The sequence below is a fragment of the Chionomys nivalis genome, chromosome 8 (assembly GCF_950005125.1).
Source record: "Chionomys nivalis chromosome 8, mChiNiv1.1, whole genome shotgun sequence".
In the NCBI taxonomy this organism is placed as follows: Eukaryota; Metazoa; Chordata; class Mammalia; order Rodentia; family Cricetidae; genus Chionomys; species Chionomys nivalis.
This window is the reverse complement of record NC_080093.1, coordinates 25,415,075-25,440,685: the sequence shown is the minus strand read 5'-3', so window position 1 is coordinate 25,440,685 and position 25,611 is coordinate 25,415,075. Positions and strand designations below refer to the sequence as shown.

At 44.5% G+C, this 25,611-nt stretch overlaps 2 protein-coding genes across 2 annotated transcripts in view; one reads left to right on the top strand and one right to left on the bottom strand.

The window, feature by feature from the left end:
- Stambpl1 (STAM binding protein like 1) overlaps positions 1 to 10,862 on the top strand; it is a 46,894-nt gene extending 36,032 nt beyond the window's left edge. The window contains exons 5-11 of the mRNA XM_057778136.1: positions 729 to 824; positions 2,887 to 3,244; positions 4,131 to 4,255; positions 5,223 to 5,360; positions 8,766 to 8,878; positions 10,120 to 10,219; positions 10,556 to 10,862. Coding sequence (XP_057634119.1) covers positions 729 to 824; positions 2,887 to 3,244; positions 4,131 to 4,255; positions 5,223 to 5,360; positions 8,766 to 8,878; positions 10,120 to 10,219; positions 10,556 to 10,612 — 987 coding nt within the window. The 3' untranslated portion in view covers positions 10,613 to 10,862. The remainder of the gene's footprint in view (positions 1 to 728; positions 825 to 2,886; positions 3,245 to 4,130; positions 4,256 to 5,222; positions 5,361 to 8,765; positions 8,879 to 10,119; positions 10,220 to 10,555) is intronic.
- Positions 10,863 to 12,043: 1,181 nt separating this feature from the next.
- Positions 12,044 to 25,229, bottom strand: Acta2 (actin alpha 2, smooth muscle). Its single transcript, XM_057778831.1, has 9 exons — positions 25,192 to 25,229; positions 22,488 to 22,639; positions 21,638 to 21,766; positions 19,006 to 19,116; positions 17,346 to 17,430; positions 16,762 to 16,923; positions 15,345 to 15,536; positions 13,786 to 13,967; positions 12,044 to 12,329 (listed from the first exon to the last, which is right to left on the bottom strand). The coding sequence occupies exons 2-9, from the start codon at positions 22,614 to 22,616 to the stop codon at positions 12,186 to 12,188; spliced, it is 1,134 nt and encodes a 377-aa protein (XP_057634814.1). The 5' UTR covers positions 22,617 to 22,639; positions 25,192 to 25,229; the 3' UTR covers positions 12,044 to 12,185.
- Between the last annotated feature and the right edge of the window lie 382 nt (positions 25,230 to 25,611).

The following is a 25,611-nucleotide window of genomic DNA, read 5'->3' as shown; positions in this document are numbered from 1 at the left end:
CACTTCGTTTTGATCCTACTGCATGTACTGGCTTTATGGAAGCCTAGCCTGATTGGATGCTCACCTTCCTAGACCTGGAATGAGGGGGGGGGGACCTTGGACTTCCCACAGGGCAGGGAACTCTGACTGCTCTTCAGAATGGAGAGGGAGGGGGAGGGGAGGGGGAGGGGAGGGGGGAGGGAAATGGGAGGCAGGGAGGAGGCGGGAATTTTTAATAAAACAAAAAAAAGAACTGCTAAAGAAGTTGTCTGAGATCCCGACTCCTTCACTCATCCCTGGAGATGTGAATCCAGGAGATCTGGGACTTGCCTGGGACTCTGAATTCTCATGAAAGGTCCCGCAGCTGATTTTTACACCTGACATGTGTAGGAATGCCTCCCCACTATAAACCCTTTTGTCTCCCTTGTAACGCCAAGAATAAGTGATCTCCAAATGCAAATGTGAAATTCTATTGGTACCTTCCTAAACAAAATGGTTATCTAACCAGTAGAATCGACGGAGATCTTACAAAGGGAACACATACACACAAACACAGTTCACAGTTTATTTTCTTCATTGCTAGAAGCTGTATTTTGAAATCCTAGAATAGATTTGTTTTTCTGAGGCTATCTTTGCTTCTTCTAACTTGGTTTCTAATATACATCCCAGCTGTTTCTCTTTCTCACCTGATATTCAGAAAGCGTATACTGAAATTCCCACTAATTGATATATGTATATATTTTTGAAAGAAACTGAAGGAGATTGCCTTCCCAAGGACAGATGAATTGAAAAAGGACCTGATAAAGAAATATAACATAGAATACCAAGAGTATTTGCAAAGCAAAGTAAGTTCAATAGGCACATTTATTTATCCACTGCTCTTTTGTGTGTGTGTGTGAAAATGGTTTTTGAATTTCATTTCTGTATGAGTTTTTAAAATATATGCATTTAAATTAAAAATTAAAGATGTAATGATGTGAAGCTAATAAAAGATTCATGCAGCTGTCCAGATTGAGCATGTGCTCTAAGGATGTGGTATTTTCACTTCCTAAAACATCTAATAAAGAGCACATTAGGAAGTAGGCTTCCTGCAGTGGTTTAAATGGAGCTTCTGACTAAGTCATTCCAGCGTAACCTTGAGCCAGATGGCTGATACATTTATTTTTCCAGATGAATAGAAGCAGCAGAAAGTAGACAAAAAAAATAATAATCAGAGCATGTTTTTGATATATTTAATTATGTAGGCCTTGGAAATTTAAATTTAGTTCTTAAATAGTTCAGTTAACATTTCCTCAAGATAGAACAGTTAACGTTATGGGTGAAACAATCCTAGTTCCAATGGATGCTAGTGTCTGGATTTTTATTACACAGTGAAAGGAGACTGACGGGCATTGAAAGGGGAGATTACCCAGTAAATCTAGGGGGTTCTCAGATTCCAGATGCAAATTCTTAGGTCTTAAGAGAATATTAGAAGAGTCAATTTGCTTCTTTGTGGTTGGGTGACCATTTGCTTTGGAGGTCGCCAGCTTCACAGCCTCTTGACGTCTCTTCCATCTCACTACCTCTGCTAACAGTCCCAGAGTTTTGGGGGCATCGCTGGAAGGCTGGTTAGCTAAACTGAAGAGGGAGTGAGGATGGCGCTCCTTCAGGGTGTCCCTGGGAGGGGCGGTTATGGGACAGCTGTGCTCCGTGCTGCCGTGGTCACGATAGTGCCCTCACACAGTCTACAGTCTTACCTCATGTGCACGTTTCCGGAGAGGTAGCGCCGCAGCAGCCAAGGCTAGGGAGAGGGTTAAATCTACCTAAAGGCTCTGACTGTGGGCTGTACCTGCCTGCCCTGGTGCTTGTTAGAACTGCAGAATCCGTGCCAAATCAGAATTGCTGATGCTAACAAGGCCCAGAGTGATTCACATTTGTGAAACATGGCTATAAAGTGAGTCCGCTCTGCTCCCCGCACCTTTTTTTTTTTTTTTTTTTTTTTTTTTTTTTTTTTGGTTTTTCGAGACAGGGTTTCTCTGTGGTTTTGGAGCCTGTCCTGGAACTAGCTCTTGTAGACCAGGCTGGTCTCGAACTCACAGAGATCCGCCTGCCTCTGCCTCCCAAGTGCTGGGATTAAAGGCGTGCGCCACCACCGCCCAGCTGCTCCCCGCACCTTTAAGTTGCTCCCCACTAAGCTTGTTTCAACAGCAGTTGGGGAACTTATTACCCCCTTGGTATCCCTCTACCCTAGTAATGCCCAGATATTTTCTTAGGACTGGGTGTTGGGATTCTTAATTTTTAACACGACTTTTGATTCAAAGAAATAGAAACACTTTTGGGAACCCCTTCCCTGTGATTCCCATAACATATGTATGCATTCTACAGACAAAGACAGAAAGGTTCTGGAGAACCCCAAGCCAAAGAGCTTAGAACAGTGGACATGCTCTATCTGTCATTTCTAGCACAGCAACCACCAGCATGGGAGGCTGCTGGGTACTTAGAATGTGACCGGTGTGCCCGAGAACTGCATTGCTGGTTTTATTTCATCTCAGATTGAATTTAAATAGCAGCATCTGGCAACTTGCTGCCAGATTGAACAGTGTTGTTTAAGGGACGAGATCCTTTGTTGGAAGCCATCTGAGAGGTCAGGACAAGACTTTGATATTCCAGTATTTAGAACCACAGGGGACTGTAGAACATGATTTCTGTGCTGCCTCTCATGAAATATGATGGATTTAGAAACAGTTTGTCAAATTCAGCATTTTTGCTGTGGTGTTTACTTTTCTATTTTCCTATGAATCTCTCTCCTTTCTCTCTGTCTCCCCCCCCCCCCAAAACTCCCAGAAGACTAAAGAATCTAATAATTTCAGTTTGATATTTTTGGCTTGGAAACTAACACTTTTATTTTCCTGGCAACCATCTCCTCAGAACAAATACAAAGCCGAAATTCTTAAAAAGTTGGAACATCAGAGACTGATAGAGGCGGAGCGCAAGCGGATAGCTCAGATGCGCCAGCAGCAACTAGAGTCAGAACAGTTCCTGTTTTTCGAAGATCAACTCAAGAAGCAAGAGTTGGCTCGTGGCCAGATGCGAGGTCAAGACTCCCCAGTGCTGTCTGAGCAGACTGATGGAAGCGGACTGTCCTGCTTTTCCACCCACCAGAACAACTCTCTACGGAACGTATTTGCCGATCAGCCCCATAAAAGTGACCGCAGCGATTTTGCTGATCACTCTCCTCCCGTGAACAGGGCCTTAAAGCCCGCGGCCACTCTGAGCGCCGTTCAGAGTAAGTGACTAGGACGCAGGCGCACTGCCTTCTGTTTCTAATTTACAATCCAGCCCATCTAACTTGTCCGATTACAGAGCAGACATAGTTTGTTACTGGATAGAGATTTTGAATGAGAAGTCCATGCATTTATTTTCCTTTTTGGTGAAAATACGCACATACAACTTAAAGGGAAACACACTGGGGACTCCGGGAAGAAGATACTGAGAAATTAGTTGCTGAGACCCTAGCTCAATAGACAGATAGTAAAGAGAGTGTCAGTCTCATCAACAGATAAGCTGTGAACCGAACCGTGTGCGTTTCCACCAGCAGTTCCTGGTGTTCGTTTTAAGTACCGTCTCGTCTTCTCTAGCAAGTTTCTCAAATGGAGTACGCAGTTCTCTTTGGCAGAGGCTCCTGTTTAAAAGTCACCGTAGGCAGCCATGCTACTTGACTGGTAATTGTTTCCGGAGAAAAATGTGCTTTTGTTTACGGCTCGCCCACATTCATTAGGCTAGAAGTTGCACATAACAAGCACAATAAGGAGTATTCATCCTGTGTCTCATGGAAAGTGAACTGTGCTCGGTCTGTGGGTTCATTGTCGCATTCGCGACGTGCAGAAAGAAAACAGGCGCATGCGAGAGTTGTTCCAGAAGGCAGTTGCATTAAGAGTGCTGGCTCTTTACAAACTTCCTTAGAAAATGATTTGCATATGAAATGTACATATCAGTTTACCCTCCTTCTAATCAGTATTTACTTTCCAGCGTTTTTTTTTTTTTTTTTTTTTTTAAATGAGCTATGAAAAGTGAAACACCTGATGCTTTAGTTGCTCGCCGGGCGAGATTCAGTGCTGAAGAATGAGACCCAAGCTTTGTTTTCTGTCATGTCTCTCTTTTCTCCGTCTTAGATTTAGTGGTTGAAGGCCTGCGGGGTGTGCTTTTATCAAGAGACCTTTGCCAGAAATTTCTGCTGCTGGCTGAATCAAACACAGCAAGAGGGATAGAGACCTGTGGAATCCTCTGTGGCAAACTGGTACGGTCGCGTTTCATCTCTCAGTGGGTCACTTTCCGTGGCGGTGATTGGAGGAGCAGGATGAAAGCATTGGGGGGGGGGGGCTGTAAGTATTCCGAAATTAACCTGATACCCACGCACTTCCTTAAGCAGCTGTCATTGTTCATGAACTCAGCATTCTTAAAAAATGAACACTAAAATTTCAGAAACGCCATCAAACACTAGAAACAGAACATTTAGAAAAATGATTTATTACAAGTCAAGATGTAAGGAACAGTGCTCAACGGGTAGGGAGGCCCTGAGGCTGGAGAGAGCGGAGCTGTAGAAGGATGGGAAGGCCAGTGGGCCCGGGGGATGGCACCCCTTCACAGCCCAGCCAGGACCTCCCAATCTTTACTTCAAGACCCTTTCTTTCCCACGCACACCTTTTCCCCCAAAGAAGAGCCCAATGTGTTTCTTCTTTATTTTTACTTAATTGTAAGAGCCATCTTTTTTTAATTTTGGAAAACACTGGTGACTTGAGGAAAGTCCTAACTTTTCCATAATTACATATAACTGATCAAAAAAAAAAAAACCAAAAACCAAAAAACAAAAACAAGACAGCAGTCCCTACAACTCATAGCACTGCCTTTGAGTGACACCACTCATTTGCCAACTTAGTCTTTGTCCCTCCACAGAAACCGGGCTTGCTGTGCGGAGACATTTTCCTTTGTAGGTCTAATATGCCAACACATTATTTATTAACTAATAACTCCGTTTCCCATTGCTCTCCTTGATGCTAATTCCATCTGTATTCTCTACCACAGAAATGGGTTTCAAGCCCCAAACAGGAGATGCCCGAAACTTCCAGTAGAGTCAACTTTTCTGTTTGTTTTTGAATTGTGATAGCGTCGTAGTACAAGTGGTGAGGTCTGCTGGCCGATAGTGAAGCATCCATCCCACGTCCTCTTCAGAGACTTGTTACTGTTTGTGGATGATTGTTTTCCAGACACATAACGAATTCACTATTACCCATGTGATCGTGCCAAAGCAGTCTGCAGGCCCAGACTATTGCGACATGGAGAACGTAGAGGAATTATTCAATGTTCAAGATCAACATGGTCTCCTCACGCTGGGATGGATTCATGTACGTTTGGCCTTTGGGGTTTTGGTTTATTTTTGTGTGGTGTGTTGTTTTCTTCAAACAGGAATTTAGCTGAGTTTAAATAGTTTTTTGTCTTTATATTTTCCCAGAGGTAATAAGTATACTGATTTAAAGCAGTTTGTTCAGTGCCGGGCTGTGTATGAGTCTGTCACATCTGAATTCGAAAGGGGTAGCCTATACTTTTCTGTTTCACCAGAGCTAAGAAAGGTAACACTTGACAGTAGGCCTTTCTCTGGTGGGTTCAGATAATCTCAGAGAAATGGCCAGAGTCTAGACTGTGTGGTGGTCTCCTTTCTCTGGCTGTGGATCTCAACAGTTTATAAATCTTTTTTGATGGCACTACTTTTAAACAGTGCATGCTTGTACCAAAGGGGGTCCACACATTCAGTGCCCTGCTCCACAGAGCAGAAGTGCATACATAAAATGGCTGGGGAATTGAACAAACAGCTAGGGCCAGAATATTGGATTCTAACATCCATTGGACCACTGTAGGTATGAAACTGGATTTATGCATCAAATAGTCATGAGTTTATCAGCTCCTCTGAGAGCTCATGGTACGAACATTGACAGTTGACTGTAACAGATTCTTCATCGTCCAGAAAGTGGGCGCCATAATAATTGACTTCCTCTGAAACTGAGCGTTAGATGAAGTAACGCCTGCAAGAGACCTAGAGAATGAGCAGGGTTTGGTTTGCATTTTATTTGTTTGTACAAAAGTGCTGGGGAGGAGCCACACCTGCTAAGTGTTATTATGATATAGTTTAGGAGGGTGGAGGAGACATCACTCCCGCTTGGCCTTTGAGTCCTTCTGTCCTCTTACTCAGGACCACTAGCTCCTTATTTTCGAGTTCTCTCACTGACAGGGAAGCCAGTGAGTTTCTCTCAGTGATTTGATGTGAGCTGCAAATAAGATGGCATATGAAAGCCCTTTGAAAAGTATAAACCATGCCTCGAATGTGGAAGTTTTTTTTGGGAAAAAAAAAAAGAACAACAAAACTTGCTACTCCAAATAAATGAGTTTATTTAAATGGTTTATTTAATAATAAATAATACACTTTACTATTGGATGGAAATTGCTGGGGTTTTTTGTTGTTATTGTTGTTGTTTTGGTTTCTTTCAAGACAGGGTTTCCCTGTATAATAGTCCTAGGTGTCCTGGAACTAGCTCTTGTAGACCAGGCTGGCCTCGAACTCACAGGGATTCACCTGCCTCTGCCTCTGCCTCCCAAGTGCTGAGATTAAAAGCATGCACCACCACTGCCTGGCCAGAAATTGCTGTTGTAAAGTCTTTATTTAGCCTAACAGAATCTATCTAGAATGCATTTTAAAGCAAACTAAACTATAGTACAGAGACCTGGGAAGATGGGCCCGTTGGTACAAGTACTTGCCTTGCAAAAAATGAGGACCTGAGTTCAGAACCACAGTACCTACCTAAAGAGCTGGGTGCTGCCACATGAGCCTAGAGTCCCAGAACTGAGGTTAGAGACAGGCAGATCGTTGGCGATTGTCAGGAAGGCAGCCAACCTAGCCAAGTTAGTGAGCTCCAGGTTCAATGGGAAAAAATGACCCCCGCCCCTCCCCCAATTAAGGTGGAGAGCCATGGAGAAATACACCTGATATTATCTTTGGCTAACACATGCACGTACACACATAAACATGTACAGACAACACTGTATCATACACACATGCATTTATGCACATACGCAAGCCATAGCAAGGGAATTACAGCAAACTGAAAGTGGTAGTTTTTAAAAATGCCTGTGTAAGCCAGTCAGTGTTCATCTTGATGAACAATTCCCAAACCAGAATCAAAGGTTTTCCTACGATGTGCTATGTCTGTTGTGTGTGCTCTAGTGAATTTAAGTTGTTTAAATAATGGATTTGTCATCACTCCAGACTTCTACGATCTAGATTTTTCTGAGTCAAGCTGTTGTGACTGAATGAAAATGCACAGCTGTTAGTTCTATCTCTAAAGCTCGATGAAGTGCTGGTTTTCACAGAACACGATAACAGCAGTCAATCCCGTGCTAGAGCTATACAAACTCGTCATCAGGAAGAAACTCTGACTGGATCTGGCAGACCTGGGGTCGAATTTTACATGTCTTAGCTTGACTGGCTCTTTTGACTCCTAGAAGATACTGTGCTGTTTATCTCAATCGTCTCCTTGTCTATAGAGCGGGGATAATAACAACACTAACCTTCGTGAGAACTCTATGTTGTAATTCATGGAAAGACATCCATTTTCAGCCCAGCACTTCATTCTTTTGTAATAAATGGCACTTGCTGCTGCTGTCACCACCAACACCACCATCATAATTTTCCTTTGCAATGGGAGTACCATGCTCCCATGGGAGAGATATTCTCCTGAGCAGAGAACCGGCTCTTTGAGGCAGAAATGAAGGGCTCAGGTGTTTACATGGGTACATTCAACCTGAAGTCAATTGATGGGCATAGTAACTTTTCTATGTGAACACTTGCCTGCTGTCTCCACAGCCCACAGTTTCCTTAAAACACGTCTTCCATTCTGTCAGGATATGGAAAGCTCTGATTTTCTCAGAGAAGGTATTCCCTGGCAGAGGAGCAGTGTCAAGCCCTCTCACTCATTCCTCTACTAAATCTTTGCATTTGAACTATGAGCCAACTCAGTGCGTGACTTCACGGAAGGGTGGGTCTTTAGCACAGACAGGATTTTGTTCATAGTCTCCTTTCTCTTTGTGCATTTTCAATGGATACTCTTAATGAGTCTCAAATACCTTCAGCAACTTGGAGACCCCCCCTCTTCCTGTTTATGAGGATGAAGAACCATAGACAGTGTCATTTATGTGCTATATTTAATTAAGTATCCAAGACGCATTTTTCTGATTCCTGTGGCCATGTTCTTAATCTTTCTTAGTCTGGAGATCCTTGGATAGAGGCTGAGATAGTCAGATTATTATTTCATTAGGTTAATGGAGGATCTGTTCTGGTAAGTGAAGCCGTCTCCGCCTTTCCCACAAGGAAAGTACATACACTCGTAGGAATTTTGTCTCTAAGGCACGTTATTCCAAACAAATAAGCATGGCAGAAATGGAAGGATTCTATCAGCCCCACCTAATTCCTCTTTATTTATGCATTATTACTAGCATAGTGCGTGATGTGTACAGGTGCGTGCGTGCAGGTGCCACGACACATATGTGGAAGTCAGAGGACCTATTTCGGGGAGTCAGTTCTCTCCCACCGTGGGTCCCAGACATCGAGTCCAGGTCATCAATCAGGCATGCATGGCAAACGCTGTTACCCACGAGCCGTCTCACTGGCCCACAGCAAAGCATGCTTCTCACATGCTTCGTGAAAACCACAGGGCAAGGTTTAAATGAAGCCTCACGAGACTCTTCCTTCCCATTTGCAGACGCACCCCACGCAAACCGCGTTCCTGTCCAGTGTGGATCTTCACACCCACTGCTCCTATCAGCTGATGCTGCCCGAGGCGGTCGCCATTGTGTGCTCCCCAAAGCATAAGGAGTAAGTGTGGCAAGAGGGCTTCCGAGTCCACCACGCTGCGGTGCTTGGATGTGAGGCCCTTCAGCAGGAGACAGGCTGTGGCTAGTTACTGTACACCTGTAGCTCCACAATCTGTTGTTGTTATCTTAAGTCTTTGTAAAAGTGAGCCTGCAAGTGCCCCTTCGCCTAGGGTGGAAACAGTTGCCGTTGAAATCATATTTCTACTGTTCTGTGTCCTATGAAATTGACTAGCCTTCCCCAGTTATCTCCAAAGCTTCCCGAGTTTGGGAATACAAATGTTATCTGGGAAAGAAGGACTTTATTCTTGAGCCAGATGTGAGTGGCCATGGCCCAGGAACATGAATCCAAGTTGCCCTGAGAAACATACTCCACCATGGAAGTGATTGCATTCAATTCTGTTGTTTGCAGAGCAAAGCTAGTTACAAACTAAGACATGGACCAACTACAATTGGCAGAAACAGCAGGTAGGATGGGTCTAGCAAGGCAGGCGGACAACTGTGCTGCCGGGGTCAGATGTTGTCTGAGGACAGTTGTAACTTCTCGATGAGTAAAAGGCCCGTGAAGAATATTTTCTAAAACTGTGATCGTCGTCAGCACAAAAGTGGGCAGGGAAGAGTTTCGAAGGAGACTGAAAATAGCTCTAGGTAACTTGCCTCTCGTCTACAGCATTCTAACACTCCACACCAAGGAGTCCAGTCATCCGGCCTTGTATTGCAGATCTGTTAACACAGGAATGACATTTCATTTTCTGGGGATTCAGTTTATAAGTAGGTATAATCATAAGAATAAGATAGACATTGTTTGAAGCCTGCCTCTACCTGCAAGCTGTTGGATTCCCTGAGCTTCATCCTTCATCCTCACCTGACCTGGATGGGTGTGAAGGACACTAGAGAGTGTCTATGATGTGTTTATCACAGTGCCCAACACTGCCACCTACCTGCCTGATCATTGACATAAAGAACACTAACTTTACAGAAATTAGAACTATCTGTTAGGGTGGAGAACATATGTATGACCTTTCCCATGGGGTCTCAGCAGTTTTCTTTTGATCCCTTTGGGTTCCTGTAGGTACTTACTTGGAGATCAATGTATCTAACAGTAGTCATGGTGTGGCTAATTGTGACAGTCACTGTGGATTCCTGGTTGGTGATTTCTTCCTCCCTCCCATTTGAGGAATATTCAGGTTTGTGTCTTCCCAGATGGTTTTTAACTTTGTGCCTCTTTTCTCCCCTCATGTTTAGCACGGGCATTTTCAGGCTCACCAATGCCGGCATGCTTGAGGTTTCCACTTGTAAAAAGAAGGGCTTTCATCCTCACACCAAGGACCCCAGGCTGTTCAGTGTGAGTAGACATCCTTCCTGGATAGTTGTTGTTGTTGTTGTTGAGACAGGGTCCATCTTTGTAGCCTTGAAACTCACTGTGCAGGCCAGGCTGCCCTCAAACTCAGAAAGATCCCCCTGCCTCTGCCTCCTGAGAGCTGTCATGAAGATGTGCACCACAATGTCTGGCTCAGCAGCAGGGATTATTCTCACAGATGTTCAGTGTGAATAGACAGCATGGATTATTCTCACAGATGTTTATGTTAGAAAAAATAAGTAAGGAACTCTATATACCTTTCCTAAAGAAAACTACACATTAAACATTATTATGTAACATTGTTTTTTTTTTCTTTTCTAGATATGCAGCCATGTGTTAGTAAAAGACATCAAAACGACTGTCTTGGACCTGAGGTGACGTGCTCCAGATACACGACCATCTGCACCAGATACCTGCCATGGATGTGTGTGACTGCTGAATTTCTTATGATGTTTCCAGAAGTGACTGATATTTTATATTTATATATTTTAGAACAAAACTTTGATATTTATTGTTCTTGCACATCTTGAAGTTTCCTTTTTGGGTTGCTGTGTCTCAAAGGAGGTCACATACTGTTCAATCTATACCTATTAATGTACCCAAATAATATCCTCAGAAAATAAATTGTGCTGCAAATAACAATATACCTATTTGTAAAATTTTATTTAGATTTTATTTTTATATGTATGAATGATTTACCCACATGTATGTATATATATATATATATATATATATATATATGTGTGTGTGTGTGTGTGTGTGTGTGTGTGTGTGTGTGTGTGTGTGTACCATGTGCATGCCTGGTGCCAACAAAGGTCAGAGCAGGGCTTTGGATCCTCTGGGACTTGAGTCAGTTGGCTGGAAGCCATCATGTGGGTGCTAGGAATTGAGCCTGGGGTTCCCTGCAAGACCAATAAGTATTCTTAATGGAACCAACTCTTCAGCCCCAATATGTCTGGTATTTCTTTTAAAAAAATTATTGACTTCCCATGCTGGCAGGAAAGGTGAAGTGGGCAGCTCACTCTGAAGCAGCTACGTGTCTGAGACACTTGATCTTCTCTTCTGATGACTGGTGATAACACTTATCTACACATAGTCTTCAAGAAAAAAATAATGGTGATGTGTATGATAAGTGACATGACTGGTCCTTCTTCCTTTTAGTGTAAATACATCCACTGCATTTTTTCAGAGACAGATACTGGTCAAAGGAAGAGGGAAAGATGATCCAGGTGCATTATGAAGCTTTTAAAGAAGTTTCTCAGGGTTTTACAAAGTATTTTCTTTTTAAAAAACAAACTCAAAAATTACACTTTCTTAAATACATATGGTTTGATATGCATTAAAATCAAATAATATACAAGGCTTGATGCAAATTAAAAGTCACACATGTATATCCATGCATAAGTGTAAGGTTTAAAACAAAATATATCATTTTAGTAAAACAGTATTGTTTGTCAAATTTTAAATGCATGTAAAATGGTTTTGTTTTCACTTATCAAGCTGCCATTATATCTATAAAGTAATATAATCACTCAACCATTCATGGGGTCAGTGTAGATTTTTCATATTGGCCCTAATATATATTATTATATGTAATATATGCATGTCCTATGCACTCTCAAATGCATCCTGTTTACATCATTTAAGTGGGGCTTCCTCCTGTTAAAGTGATTTTTATCCATTGCCTGGGAACTAGCCTTTCTAATTGTGTCATGGCCTTTCTTGACCACTAGAAGGAGCCACTCCATATAACTACGTCCCATCTAACGGAAACAATTCGCAGTGTTGATAATAGGCCAGTGCTAGGAATGAAGGGTAGCACAAGTCTGATTTATTAAAAAACACGAGTAACAAGTCAAAGCTTTGGGTAGGAATGATTTAGAAAGGAACCAAAGGCGCTGATCCACAAAACATTCACAGTCGTGCGCTAGAGACAGAGCAGGGAGGTGGCTTAGAAGCATTTGCGGTGCACAATGGAGGGACCAGCTTCGTCGTATTCCTGTTTGCTGATCCACATCTGCTGGAAGGTAGATAGAGACGCCAGGATGGAGCCTCCGATCCAGACGGAGTACTTGCGTTCTGGAGGGGCAATGATCTGCCAGGATAAGAAAAGGAGAGGGTCAGTGCCAGGAGCAAGTGCCTTGGGCTGCCCCTTCCAGCAAAACAGGGGCATTCTTCTCCAGCTGGGGAGAGTGATTCCCCGGTGAGCTCACTGATTTTTGTTTGTTTGTTTTGTTTTTATGCAACCTATGCCTAACCTGATTCCTTTATCCTTTCATAGGGTAAATGCGAACTGGCCTTAGATCAAGTCTGCGTAAAAGCCCTGACAACGTCTCCAGGGGAGACTGGGGGGAGGGGGCTGTGCCTAAGAGCTCAGCCGGACCTGCACTTACTGTAGAAGTCCTAGTGCTGTGTGCAGGGACCTTGCAAATGTTCCAGAACTTTCGTGCAAGTGTTCTTCACCTGATTAAATTGACCACTGCTTTCTGAAATCCCTACCAAATGCACCAACACAGAGAGGGCTCCAAGTCCCCCTTCTGAGTGCTTCCTGCAGGGGCTGGCTTTATTCAGGGTTTCAGGCCAGGGCGTGATAGGCCACAGTAACTCAAACCCAGAGCTGAGCAACACCAAGCTGAGCTCAGGTCTTAGCTGCTTGGCCAGCAGCAGGTGCACTGGTGAACGAAGTGTCCTGAAATGCTGGGCGTGGGTTTTCTTTCTGTTTGCCCACAAGCTCTGCTTCAACATCCATTTGTTTTTTTCTCTCTCAATCCCTGAACTCTCACTGACAGCCCCATGCTAAGTGTTTTACAGGAATTAGCTTGTTTGATTCCTATAGTGATTCTGAAGGTTAGGTATCCAGTGAATCTCACGTTACATACAAAGAAATAGGCTCAGGGGACTACCGGTAACCGCCACAAGTGGCTGGGTCAGTATCAGGTTTATTTTTAAAATTGGCCCCCACAGGACTTTTGTTTTGAAGCTACGCATTTTCTTCCCCACGGTGAGGGGATTTGGTGATAATTTAAGATTTCCAGGAAGTTGTGCAAATGGCACAGGGACTTCCTGACGTTACTCAGGCTCATGCCGTGAACTCGTCATCTTGGTGTCCCCAATTATATTGTCTCTCAGTGCCCTCTGACCATACGAGGCCCCCAAGTTTCCCATCCATTTCCATTTTAAGGTTAGAGAATTGAGGCTTGTCTCAAGTCCTGTTGCATGCAGCCTGCCTATTCTCAAACTCCAACTAAGTAGTTTCTGCAGCACGCTCAGCCGCTCAGCCGTCGGAGGGTGGAGGGATTCTGGCTGGTCAGACAGACATCCAAGAAGCACAAGCCTCAGGAAGCAGTGGCTCCTCTCTCACCATGCTGTCCTCCAGAAAGGCTTTCTCGGAGCCTGTTTTAAGGGCATGAGTTTAAATCTAAATCACTCCCAGCTCAGCCTCATCACCCTTGGAAACAACAGAGAACTTGTTAGGCTGCCTCACAAGCTGGTGGCTGCTCTAGAACTATTTCTCCCCCTGCCTCCCGAGTCAGAGGGTCTTAGTGTGGTACCTTGATCTTCATGGTGCTGGGTGCGAGAGCCGTGATCTCCTTCTGCATCCGGTCAGCAATGCCCGGGTACATGGTGGTGCCCCCTGAGAGGACGTTGTTAGCATAGAGGTCCTTCCTGATGTCGATATCACACTTCATGATGCTGTTATAGGTGGTTTCATGGATACCAGCCGACTCCATCCCTGGAAAAGAGACACAGGCCATGGTCCTTGGGTTCTGAGAAAAACTTAGGTTGGACATGGAAAACCGGGTTGGCACAACTGACTAATCTTCTCTTGGGTGAGGCTGGCAGGCATCAGGCACTAGAAACTACCATCCAGAGACCAAGGACCTTGTTATGCTCCATGCTCGCCTGCCTCCTCCAGAGAGGAGGCTCAGCTGCAGCACTTCAAGGGTGAGGTCCAACATGCTAACACCAGTGTCTCCACAGGTATTCTGCTACATGTGGCTTGAACAAGGAGATAGGCCTTCAAATGTTCCCTAGAAGGGAGGACCGGAGCCATTGATGAGAGCAGCCCCATCCCTCCCCTGCTGTTATTTTATTTTGCACCTCCAACACCCAAGATTGAATGGTGAATGGTGGGATCATTCAACTGGAAAATATCTCTCCTACTTAGATAAAGGTTTTGCTTTTGTTTTGTCTTTTACTTTTTCTTTTTTTTTTTTTTTTTTTTTTTTTCACTGACTGGTCTTCCTAGGTGTCATTAACTGGTCTGAAACTGGACTCAAACCCATAGAGATTCACTTGTTTTTTTTTCCTCTCTAATATTGAGGTTAAAGGCAGCATTTCCATGCCCAGCTACCAAGATGCTTTTTATGTGATCTTTGTATAGACATTTTTAGAGCAGAGAGGGCTGATTGTCTTGTTGACTTCTGATGCATGCTTTTTTGTAATAAACCTCTAGGTGCCCCCTCATCCCTCTTAGCACTGTCATCTGGTTACAGAAGTAGCAACACCACCTAATTAATTATTCCTTACTGTAGCGAATTGTTGAAGGCTTGTTTTGAACAGGCACTGGGAAGAGGGTGCCATCCAACTCTGCTTCAAACCTCCCAGCTACCCTACTAGGAGGAAACTGAGTCTCAGAGAGGTTAAGTGACATTCTCAAAATCTTGAAAATAGAGCCAAGTCTCAAGCACCTGGCGCCCAGCCTCCAAAGAGGATGCCTCTGCAAAACCCTCTGGTGACTGTGCCTTGCCCATACAGAATAGGTTCCCTCTAGCTGTTCTGCCCCTCCCCTAGCATTCCCAAACTCAGAGCCCCAACCATCCCTGTGCTCCACCGCATCCTAAACACAGATACCATTCATATTTTACATGGCATGCGGAGAGCATGTTTGTGGAACCATGACTTGAGAGAGCTTCCCGAGGCAGTCAAGTGCTTTTTTGGCTCCCTGGAGTTTTCTCATTTTGGTAATGTGGCACTTTCCTTCCTGTAGGACTGCTTCTGTTTCTGAATCCCTGATTCATTTCTAACTGCAAATGGGTACTGGTAGCTGGGGCTGGCAGGGTACAGAACAGAGAGGCTCCACCCCCCCACCCCCCACCCCCGTGCCTACCAATGAAAGATGGCTGGAAGAGGGTCTCAGGGCAACGGAAGCGTTCATTCCCAATGGTGATAACCTGCCCATCAGGCAGTTCGTAGCTCTTCTCCAGGGAAGAGGAGGAGGCGGCAGTGGCCATCTCGTTTTCAAAGTCCAGAGCTACATAGCACAACTTCTCCTTGATGTCACGGACAATCTCACGCTCAGCTGTCAAACACACACAAACACTGTACACATTAGGGTTTGCACGGGGGCTAAAACCTACCCAACCCATGTCACTCTTCTACTGAACCAGCTCCTCAAAAGACTCAGAGTTTTCAAAATGCCTCAAAGATCTGTCCTTCCCTGCCCAGTTCTGTAATGGCTCGATCTTTGACACATTCTTCACTTTTGAAAATGAAGCAGATGGTAGCTCAAGCCAGCTCCTGTTCTGGTGGGACACATGGAGAGAAATAAGGAGAAGGAGGCTGCCAGTACTCGGGCTCCATTGCCTTAAGCTTCCAAGGCCCAGTTCCACCTGTTTCCTGGGAGTCTGGGTGGTGTTTTGGGGGACAAGAATAGAATGAATTCAACATCACATTGGAAAAGAAGATTATAATGTCTGTTAGGGTTCAAACATGGAGCCTAGAATTGGCTACAAGTAGTCCTGAAAACTAAAATTTGGACAAGTCCCAATTTGTAACGATTCAGGCAATGAGAGAGACGTGGTCACTTAGAGCACGCTAGTAGTTCTCCCTGTCCCAGCTCTGGCCTCTTGTCAAGGGAGTGTGCAGCACCAGCTTTTGTGCAACACACACATACACTCACTGCCTGCTAGGTCTGTGCTAGAAATAGCTAATAATTGCCGGGCGGTGGTGGCCCACGCCTTTAATCCCAGCACTTGGGAGGCAGAGGCAGGTGAATCTCTGTGAGTTCAAGACCAGCCTGGTCTACAAGAGCTAGTTCCAGGTTTCATCTCCAAAGCACAGAGAAACCCTGTCTTGAAAAACCAAAAAAAAAAAAAAAAAAAAAAAAAAGCTAAAGCTAATAATTATTGGGCGCTGACTCTTGGCAGAGCGTTCTGCGGGCATTGCAATTTTGTTTTCTTAGCAGTCACAGGAGGCAGAATCTCTGACATTTTACAGATAAGAGGACAACAGCTTAGCAAAGCTGATTAGTGTTCAAGGTCACAGGGCTAGAGGGTAACAAGTTGGTGCATTCAGGTGCACCTGTGTGGATAGCAGAAGGTAACTCTTGACGACCAGTTCTCTCCTTTCCCTGTGGCTCCAGGAATTGTCCTTAGGTTGTCACATTGGCACAACAAGCGGTCTTACCAGCTGAGCCATCTCTCTAGCTCCATGTCTCCTTTTGAGTGACAGCACTTGTCCCACTAAGTGACTGTGAGCAGCATGCTGCCTCCCATCCTCTTCCCTTGACATCCCCTGGGCCTCACCAGTAGTCACGAAGGAATAGCCACGTTCAGTCAGGATCTTCATGAGGTAGTCAGTGAGATCTCGGCCAGCCAAGTCCAGACGCATGATGGCATGGGGCAGAGCATAGCCCTCATAGATGGGGACGTTGTGAGTAACACCATCTCCAGAGTCCAGCACAATACCTAGGGGATCATTGACCGTGCCGTAAGTCACCGCCGCAGCTGGTGTGCAATTACTTGCTGTTCTAGTACACAGAAGACTGAGAGGAGCAGTAATTCCTTAGCCTCTTATATGAGAGGAAGAAAGAACATGGTGACAGGAGAGGTAAGATTAGAGAGTGCTTAAGGGAGATGAGAAGAGGAAGAAGGAAGCCCCTGAACACGTCTTGCAAAAGAAGTGGGGTACAGGGTTGATTTTGAAAAAAGCAAAATGTTTTTTCTTGTTATTGCTTTGCTTTTTATTTTGTTTTGTTTTTAGAGCGGGGACTATCTCTGTCTGTGCTTATTCACTTCTCATTCACCACAACCCGGAGGTTGTAACCATCAAATCTCACCTTTTCTGGTGGATTCACTAGACTAAGATTCCCATTTCCCTGGCTACCTACCAGTTGTACGTCCAGAGGCGTAGAGGGACAGCACAGCCTGAATAGCCACATACATGGCAGGGACATTGAAGGTCTCAAACATAATCTGCAAAGGAATCCAAACAGTTAAGTAGATGGTGCTGTCACTCTTACAAGGTACGATTTACAAGGTATGTCAGGGCATATCCCTTTGTCTGATACAGACCCTCCAGACACATAAGACTGAAGGAAGGAAGGCCAAGGCAGAGCTGGTTCCACAAGTAAGAAAAATGAAGGTGGCAATAGACAGGACCATCCATCACCCTGGTGACCCAATGAGACAGGAAAGGAACCAGCAGCATGAACACAAGACCAGGCATGGTGGGGAGTGGCAGGCTCTAGTCTTGGTCCTGAATTGATGTGACAGGATTCACTAAGTGTTCTCTCTTTCCTTATTTCCCAAATGTGAAGGGAGGTGGTTTGTGGAGTAAGTGAGCGCTCAGAGAGACTCTAAGATTATCGACAAGGTAACACCCAAGGGGCATAAGGAAAAGCCCAATGCTGGGAAAAACCCTGGCTGTGTGATCGGTCTCAGGTTTAATCTCAGCCATGTTTTCATGCAACTGTGGGTCAGTGCCATGGACAGAATAGGAGATGCCATGATCTTGGCTACAGGTAAATGAAACTCATTAGTCCATGCGGTTCAGGGACAAAATTAAAAGTCAGAACCCCCTTGGTGCCTCCTGCATCAGAAGAAGTCCTCGGCCTCCATTTTAGTAACACATTCTAGTACATGAACCTGAAGGAATGTCCGATGTTTGCTAGAAACCAACTTTACTAGAACTACGGCTTCTGGACAGGTAGTGTGATTCTCAGAGCAGCTGATGTCCTGGTGTGCACACCAAGTGCTCTTCCAAGAAGGAGGCCCTGGGCTGTATGCGTTTAGGATTTCTCAGCAGAAAAAGCCATGGGTCAACTCCGGGCACTGCCGTTCCTAACACAGTGACATTAGGAAAAATCACTCAGTGCACCTCTTGCCTTAATTTCGTCACTGAAGTTATTGGGATGAAAGCTCCTGCTTCACAACATTAGGGGTTAGAGCGCCTACCACCCCCGTACTTGACCAGGGCCTGGGTGGAACGGACATTAGATGCTCTCATTTTAGAGCACATTCACACCGGAACTCTCCAGAGCTAGTTCCCTGGGCAGTCTCTTGCTATAGGGTCTCAAGTGTCACACAGACAATAGCGACAGTAACTGCCACTACCAGTTGGATGTTTATCACGCTATCCACCATGATACTCACGTATCTTTTTGCATCATTAGTCTGAATATCTATCCCTTGAAAAATAATTAATATTCCCAACAAACAAAGAAGCTGGGGCTCTCAGAAATTACGTGGCTTTCAGTGGCAGATTCATTTCCTACTATATTATACTGCATTTTGAAATGGCTTGTCAAAGGATTCTAACCCTAAATATGTTCCCTTCTTAATTAAACCTTTAAATTTTTTTTCTTGCCATTTGAGACAAAATGGTCTAAATTTTGTGCAGTAAGGATGTCAGCACTGTCATGACCCCTGACCTTTGGGGGGGTCAGTCTGTGAACTGCCAGCTAGGGCTTTGTATCTGCCATGCTCAAGTTTTTTTCTAGTTAGCCTTATCCCCAGTCCAACAGTGTTGTGTTCTGAAACAAATATTACCTGGGTCATTTTCTCGCGGTTGGCCTTGGGGTTCAGTGGTGCCTCCGTCAGCAGGGTAGGGTGCTCTTCAGGGGCCACACGAAGTTCATTATAGAATGAGTGGTGCCAGATCTAGAGAGGAGGGGCAGGATAAAAAGTGGGGTGCTGTTGTGGGCCACTGAAGGGCCTTCCTCGAAAGGGACCAGAATTTGCAGAACAAAACTAGCATCGGGTGAAAGGCGCAAGGCCTCATCTATCTGTGAAGACTCAGAGGCCCAGACAGTATGAACCGAATGCATGAGGCTGCACACCTATTAAGTGACTACTCAAAACCAGGTGTGTGTGTGTGACAGGATGGTGTCGTGATCAAGGGCATAGGCTCTGTAGTCAAGGGAAGATTCAGACCACAGCTGGGCCACTTCCTGTTTGTGTGAGCTAGCAAGTTCCCAGCTCCACTGGTAAGTGAAGGAGAAAATAAACAGCATGTTCTTCACTGGTTCTGTTGTGAGCTACATAGACAGCACTAGAGTAACTAGTCAGCCCAGTGGCTAAACAGTTTCATTCATTATTCAGCTACATGGTCTTTACTCATGCCTTCCTTTATTCATGCGGAAATGATTTAGGATGATAAAGAAAAGGGCAAATGACCGTGCCTATAGATGAAGGTGGCTCACCTGAAAACCCAATTGCCATCTCTAATGCTTTTAGAGACTGTTCTTGACCGCGTGCGCTTGCGCGCGTGTAGGCATGCATGTGTGTGTGTATGTGTGTGTGTATGGAGTTGTGTGTAGGTGTGTGCGGGTGTATGCAAGTGGGGAAAAGGGCTTCACCTTTCTTTCCCTCAGCATCTTCACCCTCCAGGGACAGGTAAAGCAGCCTCTGCAGGAACAGTCTAGACTTTTTTCCTTTCAGGGGCAGACGAAAGCCTTAGACATTTCCTCAAAACTCCACACCAACCTGTGTGTAGTGTTTTTGTATGAATGTATTTTGGACAAAAGTTCATTGGCTTTGTAGTTAAGCAATGTCTTTAATCCCTGGATATTAAAAAGAATGCATTATTATGGAAAGGACTATAATAATTCACCTTTTAAGGAAGGATTGCTGTCCACCAGCATTGGGAATATAAGATTTACCCAAGGGTAAACCAGCATGACTGATGACAGTTTGCAGACCAACGAAAGTAAAACCAACTTGAAAGACCTTGTCACGATTCAAGTTTCCTGCTTTGGGTTTTGTGGTTTCCAGCAAAGAAAGGGACTCTGGCAAGTCCTGTCTCTTGGCGGAGTGGGGTGAGGGTGGGGCATGAAAGAAGGGCTGAGCAAGTTTGAAAAAACCATCTTCATAATTCATCAGTACAGTATAGGTCAGTGGGCGACTATTCCTTATTCCCTTCACCTCATTCCACCGAAAAGATAATCAATTGAGTAGACACACTGCTCTATAAAATGCAAGGAAAAACAAAGTGCTTCAGAATCCTGGTCTTCTACTACACACCATGGTTAAAATGGGTTGTAAAAAACCCCAATCCTTTCTTCACTCCCTTTCTCCAGAGAAAGCTCTGACTTTAAATGCCAGGAATACAGAGATTTGGGATTTTGTTCGTTTGTTTTTGTTTTCCCATTCCAATACTCTCTTTCCCAGGTCATCCCTGCTGGCCTGCTCTTGGCTCCATGGAGAGATGCCTGAAGGACCCCTTTCCAGGTGACACTGCCACCTGCATGGTACAAACTGCAATTGCACCAAGTCCCCAATCAAGAGAAAAGCTAAGGATGCCGCCCTTGCAGAGAAAGGAAGGTGTACACATAATAAGCAAGACATTTTAGCAGCCTTATGTGTAGGATTTATTTTTAAATGATACATGTGAGCATGTGTGTGTGAGTATATGTGTTTGGGGGTTCGAAAAGCTAATAAATACATAAATAAGAAACAGGTATTGTAGTTCTAATATGTTCTGCTGTATTTTAAAAATTATTTTCCCTTCTTATTGTTCCTTTTGCTTTTTTGCTACTGGTGTTTCTAAAATGTCTAATAACAATCTTTAAAATTTTTGTATTTGACTTGCTTTCCATTCGCTTTCACAATGGTCTGGGGGTAAAGGTCTTTCACATTGTGACACAGAACGAGAACTTTAAAGTATTCATTTAAAAAATTTTCAGTCACGGTTGCACTTAAATATGTTCAGGAACATTCAGGAATGTACCAAATGTACTCTGGTCTCCTCTTTTCAATTTTGAAAATTAAGAAAACTGCCTAGGGACAATTAACAATAAGCTTTCAAGAATGGGCTGCCTTAGGGTCTTCCCAGAATTCTAGCTCTAGACACCTGTTGCTCTGGGGACCCCTGTCCTCACAGGCCATCCAAAGAGTGTGGAAGAAAATCAGTCCCACATTAGCGAAGGGCTTCTCCCACCTACAGAACCGTCTCCCACGTTTATAAACACCAATAGCCAAGAAATTCATTTTCAGAACGAAGTACGTCAAGATTCTTTTCAAGACTAATAATCCAAGTTAAACAATAGCAAACAGCAGTGCAGCTGAGCAGTGCTGGCCAGCTGTCTTCCACAGCAGCCCCATGCTGCAGCGTATTGTTCCCATCTCAGGGGCACTGGCACCCTGCACCCTGAAGATGCATCCTGCAGAAAGGTTTTGGTACCTTTTCCATGTCATCCCAGTTGGTGATGATTCCGTGCTCTATCGGGTACTTCAAGGTCAGGATCCCTCTTTTGCTCTGTGCTTCATCGCCCACATAGCTGTCTTTCTGTCCCATTCCCACCATCACTCCCTAAAACGGTTAAACACACCACAAGTCAGTGCCTTCCCGAAACATGCAACTTGACAATTTCTCTGACAGCAAACGGGATACAAAGTTACACTTAGTAACAGTGTTTCCTTTCATCTAAAACCAAACTCTGTGTGGTTGAGTGTTGTTTTAATTTCTTTCCCAGAAGCGGTGATGTTGTCCATAAGGGCCGCTTATAGCGATTTCTGCTGCTGCGGCTACTGCAGTGAGGACAATGGTCACAGTGGCTGTATTTCAATAGTGTACATGAGAAAATAAAAGACTTTTAAAACTATATTATAATTATATATTATATATAACATACAGCAGATAACTGGCTATTATATATTATACGTTATAGGTATTATATGTATAATACATTATATATATTATATATATATATATAATATGACAGATAATCTTTCTGCTTGATATGTGAAGTTGACATCTCTTCCTGGACATCAATCATCACCAGTACAGGGACAGGGGCAAGGACAAGCGAGAAAGAGAGAGAGAGAGAGAGAGAGAGAGAGAGAGCCTTACACCACTAGGTTATACCCCAGTCTTTTCACAAGGTGGTGTACACTCTGGGCAGAAAGAACCTGGAAATCAATGGATACATGTAGACACAGACAGGTCTGACAACCATTGGATACATGTAGAGACAGAGAGATCCAGTCTATATAGTCCTGTTCTCTCTGTGTTCAATGAGAATTTGTCTCACCTGATGTCTGGGACGTCCCACGATGGATGGGAAAACAGCCCTGGGAGCGTCGTCACCAGCGAAGCCAGCTTTGCAGAGCCCAGAGCCATTGTCACACACCAGAGCAGTGCTGTCCTCCTCTTCACACATAGCTGGAGCAGCTTCACGGGGTTCTACAGAGACAGGGAGGAAGCAGCCCTTGCTGTACCAAGGCCATCACCCAGTGCTCACCATCACTCCGGCCCTCAGACAGGGTTCTTGGCCCTTTTGTGTTATTCTAGCTGGAGGCTCTCTCCAAATCTCAGCTAACACACCCTTTATCTTGAAATGCTTTCGCTAGGCTGTAAAGCCTTTGATGAGCTCCAACTCTGACTTCCAGGTTAACAGCACAGGCCCTCAGCACAAGGACTGGCATGTCACAGGCTTCTCTAACACTCTCAGGCTGGCCAGGGCACATAAAGAGAGGACAAACTGCTCAGATAGAGTTCCAGAGTAAGAGAGCAGGGTTCCCCGGGGTTTAGCACATGCTGGAAAACTAGCCAGTTTTATTTGTCTATATCAAACCAAACTCACAGCTGTTTCTAAATATGCTAATTTTTTTCAAAATAGGTAGATTTTTACAGAAAGGACAATATTTGTCAATTTGAAAATGTTAAATTTGCTCATTTTAAATGTTTAAAAGACAGTTCTTTTGGCTTCGAAGACTTGCACATTTGGGGAGACATTAAACATGAACAAGCTGTGTGAGGCGATGCACTTGGGAGCTGAGGAAGGTGGATCACACATTTGAGGCCAACAGGAACTGCTCTAATATAGAAATCTGAATTTAGAAACTCTGGTATAGAAACACCAAGAGAGTATTTGAAAGTTTAGGAGTTACAGCATTTCTTTCTTCCTTAATTAAAGTCATTGTTAAGCTGAAAATTTAACAGTATGCTAACAGCTAATCTAACGTGAGAATAATAAGCTAGCGAAAGTAGCATGATACAACCACAAGAAGATGTGGGGTTTTGTTTGTTTGTTTGCAGAAAGCTTACTTATTCTCACCAAGGTGTTTACTGGGGTTCTTTTGAAGTGGAAAGTATTGGGTTTTGTAGAAGTCTTTATTTTCTTCCCTGAGTTCTGGCCTATCTTCTAAATTTGATTAATTGAGAATATACTCCCTTGGCTTTAAAACAAAATTTTAAGTAACTGGCATTTAAGCTTGGGTTTTTGAAAGCTTGGAAGGATATTCAGAACTTTGCAAATGGATACCATTATGGGACTTTTGCCATTATCCAGAAGTGTTGTTTGTCATCTTGTCTTCCTTTCAACACTGCCCTCAGGATTGGAATGAAATCCTCAGCGTGGATTCCCCTCGTGAGAACGGAATATACTAAGCTTGTTTTCCCCACTGAGCAGCAGGTCTACAAACAGGATAAACCACTTAGAATTAGGAAGCCCTCTCAAAATGAGGAAGGATAAACCACCTAAACTTTTTGTAGGATAGAAAAATAAGTTGCTCGCCACGTCCCCCAAAAACTGCAAAAAAAAATTATATAAATTCAGGAAAGATGTATTTATGTTTCACCCAAAAATGTGCAGAAAATTTGTCTTAATAAATCCTGAAAGGCGCACTGTCACTAGAAAAGAAGTCTGCGCGTTCCCAGAGAAACTGCTGCAGTGGTTTACAGCTCTTATCTAACCTGAATGAGTGGATCAGGGCGAAGCGGAGCATTTCCTAATTAGGTAAAACACACAGGCTTCAGCGACTGCTTTTGGAACTGCACCCGGGTCAGGGAGTTCGGTGCAGCACAGTGGAGTTGCATCTCGTGCCAAAACTGAACTGTCAGGGAGGGGTGGGGAGGGGAGGAGGCAAGGACAGTACCATTCCCGGCTGGTGGGTCTCAAGACTCAAACCATATTTAGTCATGAATCACAAAATGGGAGGAAAATCTTATTGAGAAAACTGCATTCCCGGCCCTAGCTACCAAACCCCGAGTTACAGGGGTTCGCCTCTGGAGGCAAGGCTGACTCCACAGAGGCGCTGTTTGCCAGGCGGAGGGACCCTTGGGGCAGAGAAATGCAAAGCAGTCCTCCCCTGGATGAGACACTTCCTCCTTTCTTTGCAGAGAGTACAGAAGCTATGCTATGCTACAAATGAGCAATGACACAGGACTGAACAGCAAGGACACCAGCACACTCACAAGAAACACATTTCCAACACCCGACGCCACATTAGAGCCACGGAGACCCAGAAGCAGTGAATACGTTCAGCAGAAACCAGAAGGCTGGACGCCCCAGTTCACTCCTGACAATCATTTCCAGTTACCCCAGTTGCACTAAAAATACAGTCTCCCCTCTAAATAGTAACCATAGACAAATCCAAGTTTTCAATCCCAGCAGAAATAAACACATAATTTGCCATAGTCAGCTAGACTTCACCCCTAGAGTAGGCAGCAGTACCTGGACAGTCAATCGGTTTAGTACAAACAGGTTTTTCAGGTGACATGCATAAACAAATTTTCAGTTCGCTCCATCAACTCCTCCACTAAATCAATTTCATTTTAGCTCAATAAAATCATGCAAACTCAAAAGCTACACCCACTTTATAGTATAAATGTTCATTCAAAACTGCAGAATGTGAGCATCATCCGGAGGGACACAGACACTGTCTGGTTACACTGAGCCATAAGAGTCCACCGAATCTCTCAGTCAGTCACACCCCTGGGCTGGTGCCACTTACCCTGATAGTGACTGGCTGGGCTTCTCCACTCTGGGTGGGTGGTGTCTGGGGAAGCTGGATGCTGAAGGGTTATATAGCCCCTTAGTCTGATCCCCTCCCACTTGCTTCCCAAACAAGGAGCAGAGACAGGCTGGAGCTGGCCGTTCACTCTAACACAACCATATAGGGACCTCAGCACAAAACTCTCTAATCTGGGTGGCCAGAGGCCTGGGTCTCTTCCACAGCATTCCTCTGCTCTGCTCCTGCGACAGGAGGCAGCTCAGCTGCTCTTGGGGAGGGGGGGGGGAGTGATAAGTATCCTGAGCCCTCAGAACAACTGCTGAACCGCCCAGACAGTGGGTTAGTGTCCTGGGGCAGATGCAGGCATGGTTTGCACATTCCTCAGAAGATGCCAGCCCACTGTCAAGCTGGCCTTCTGGA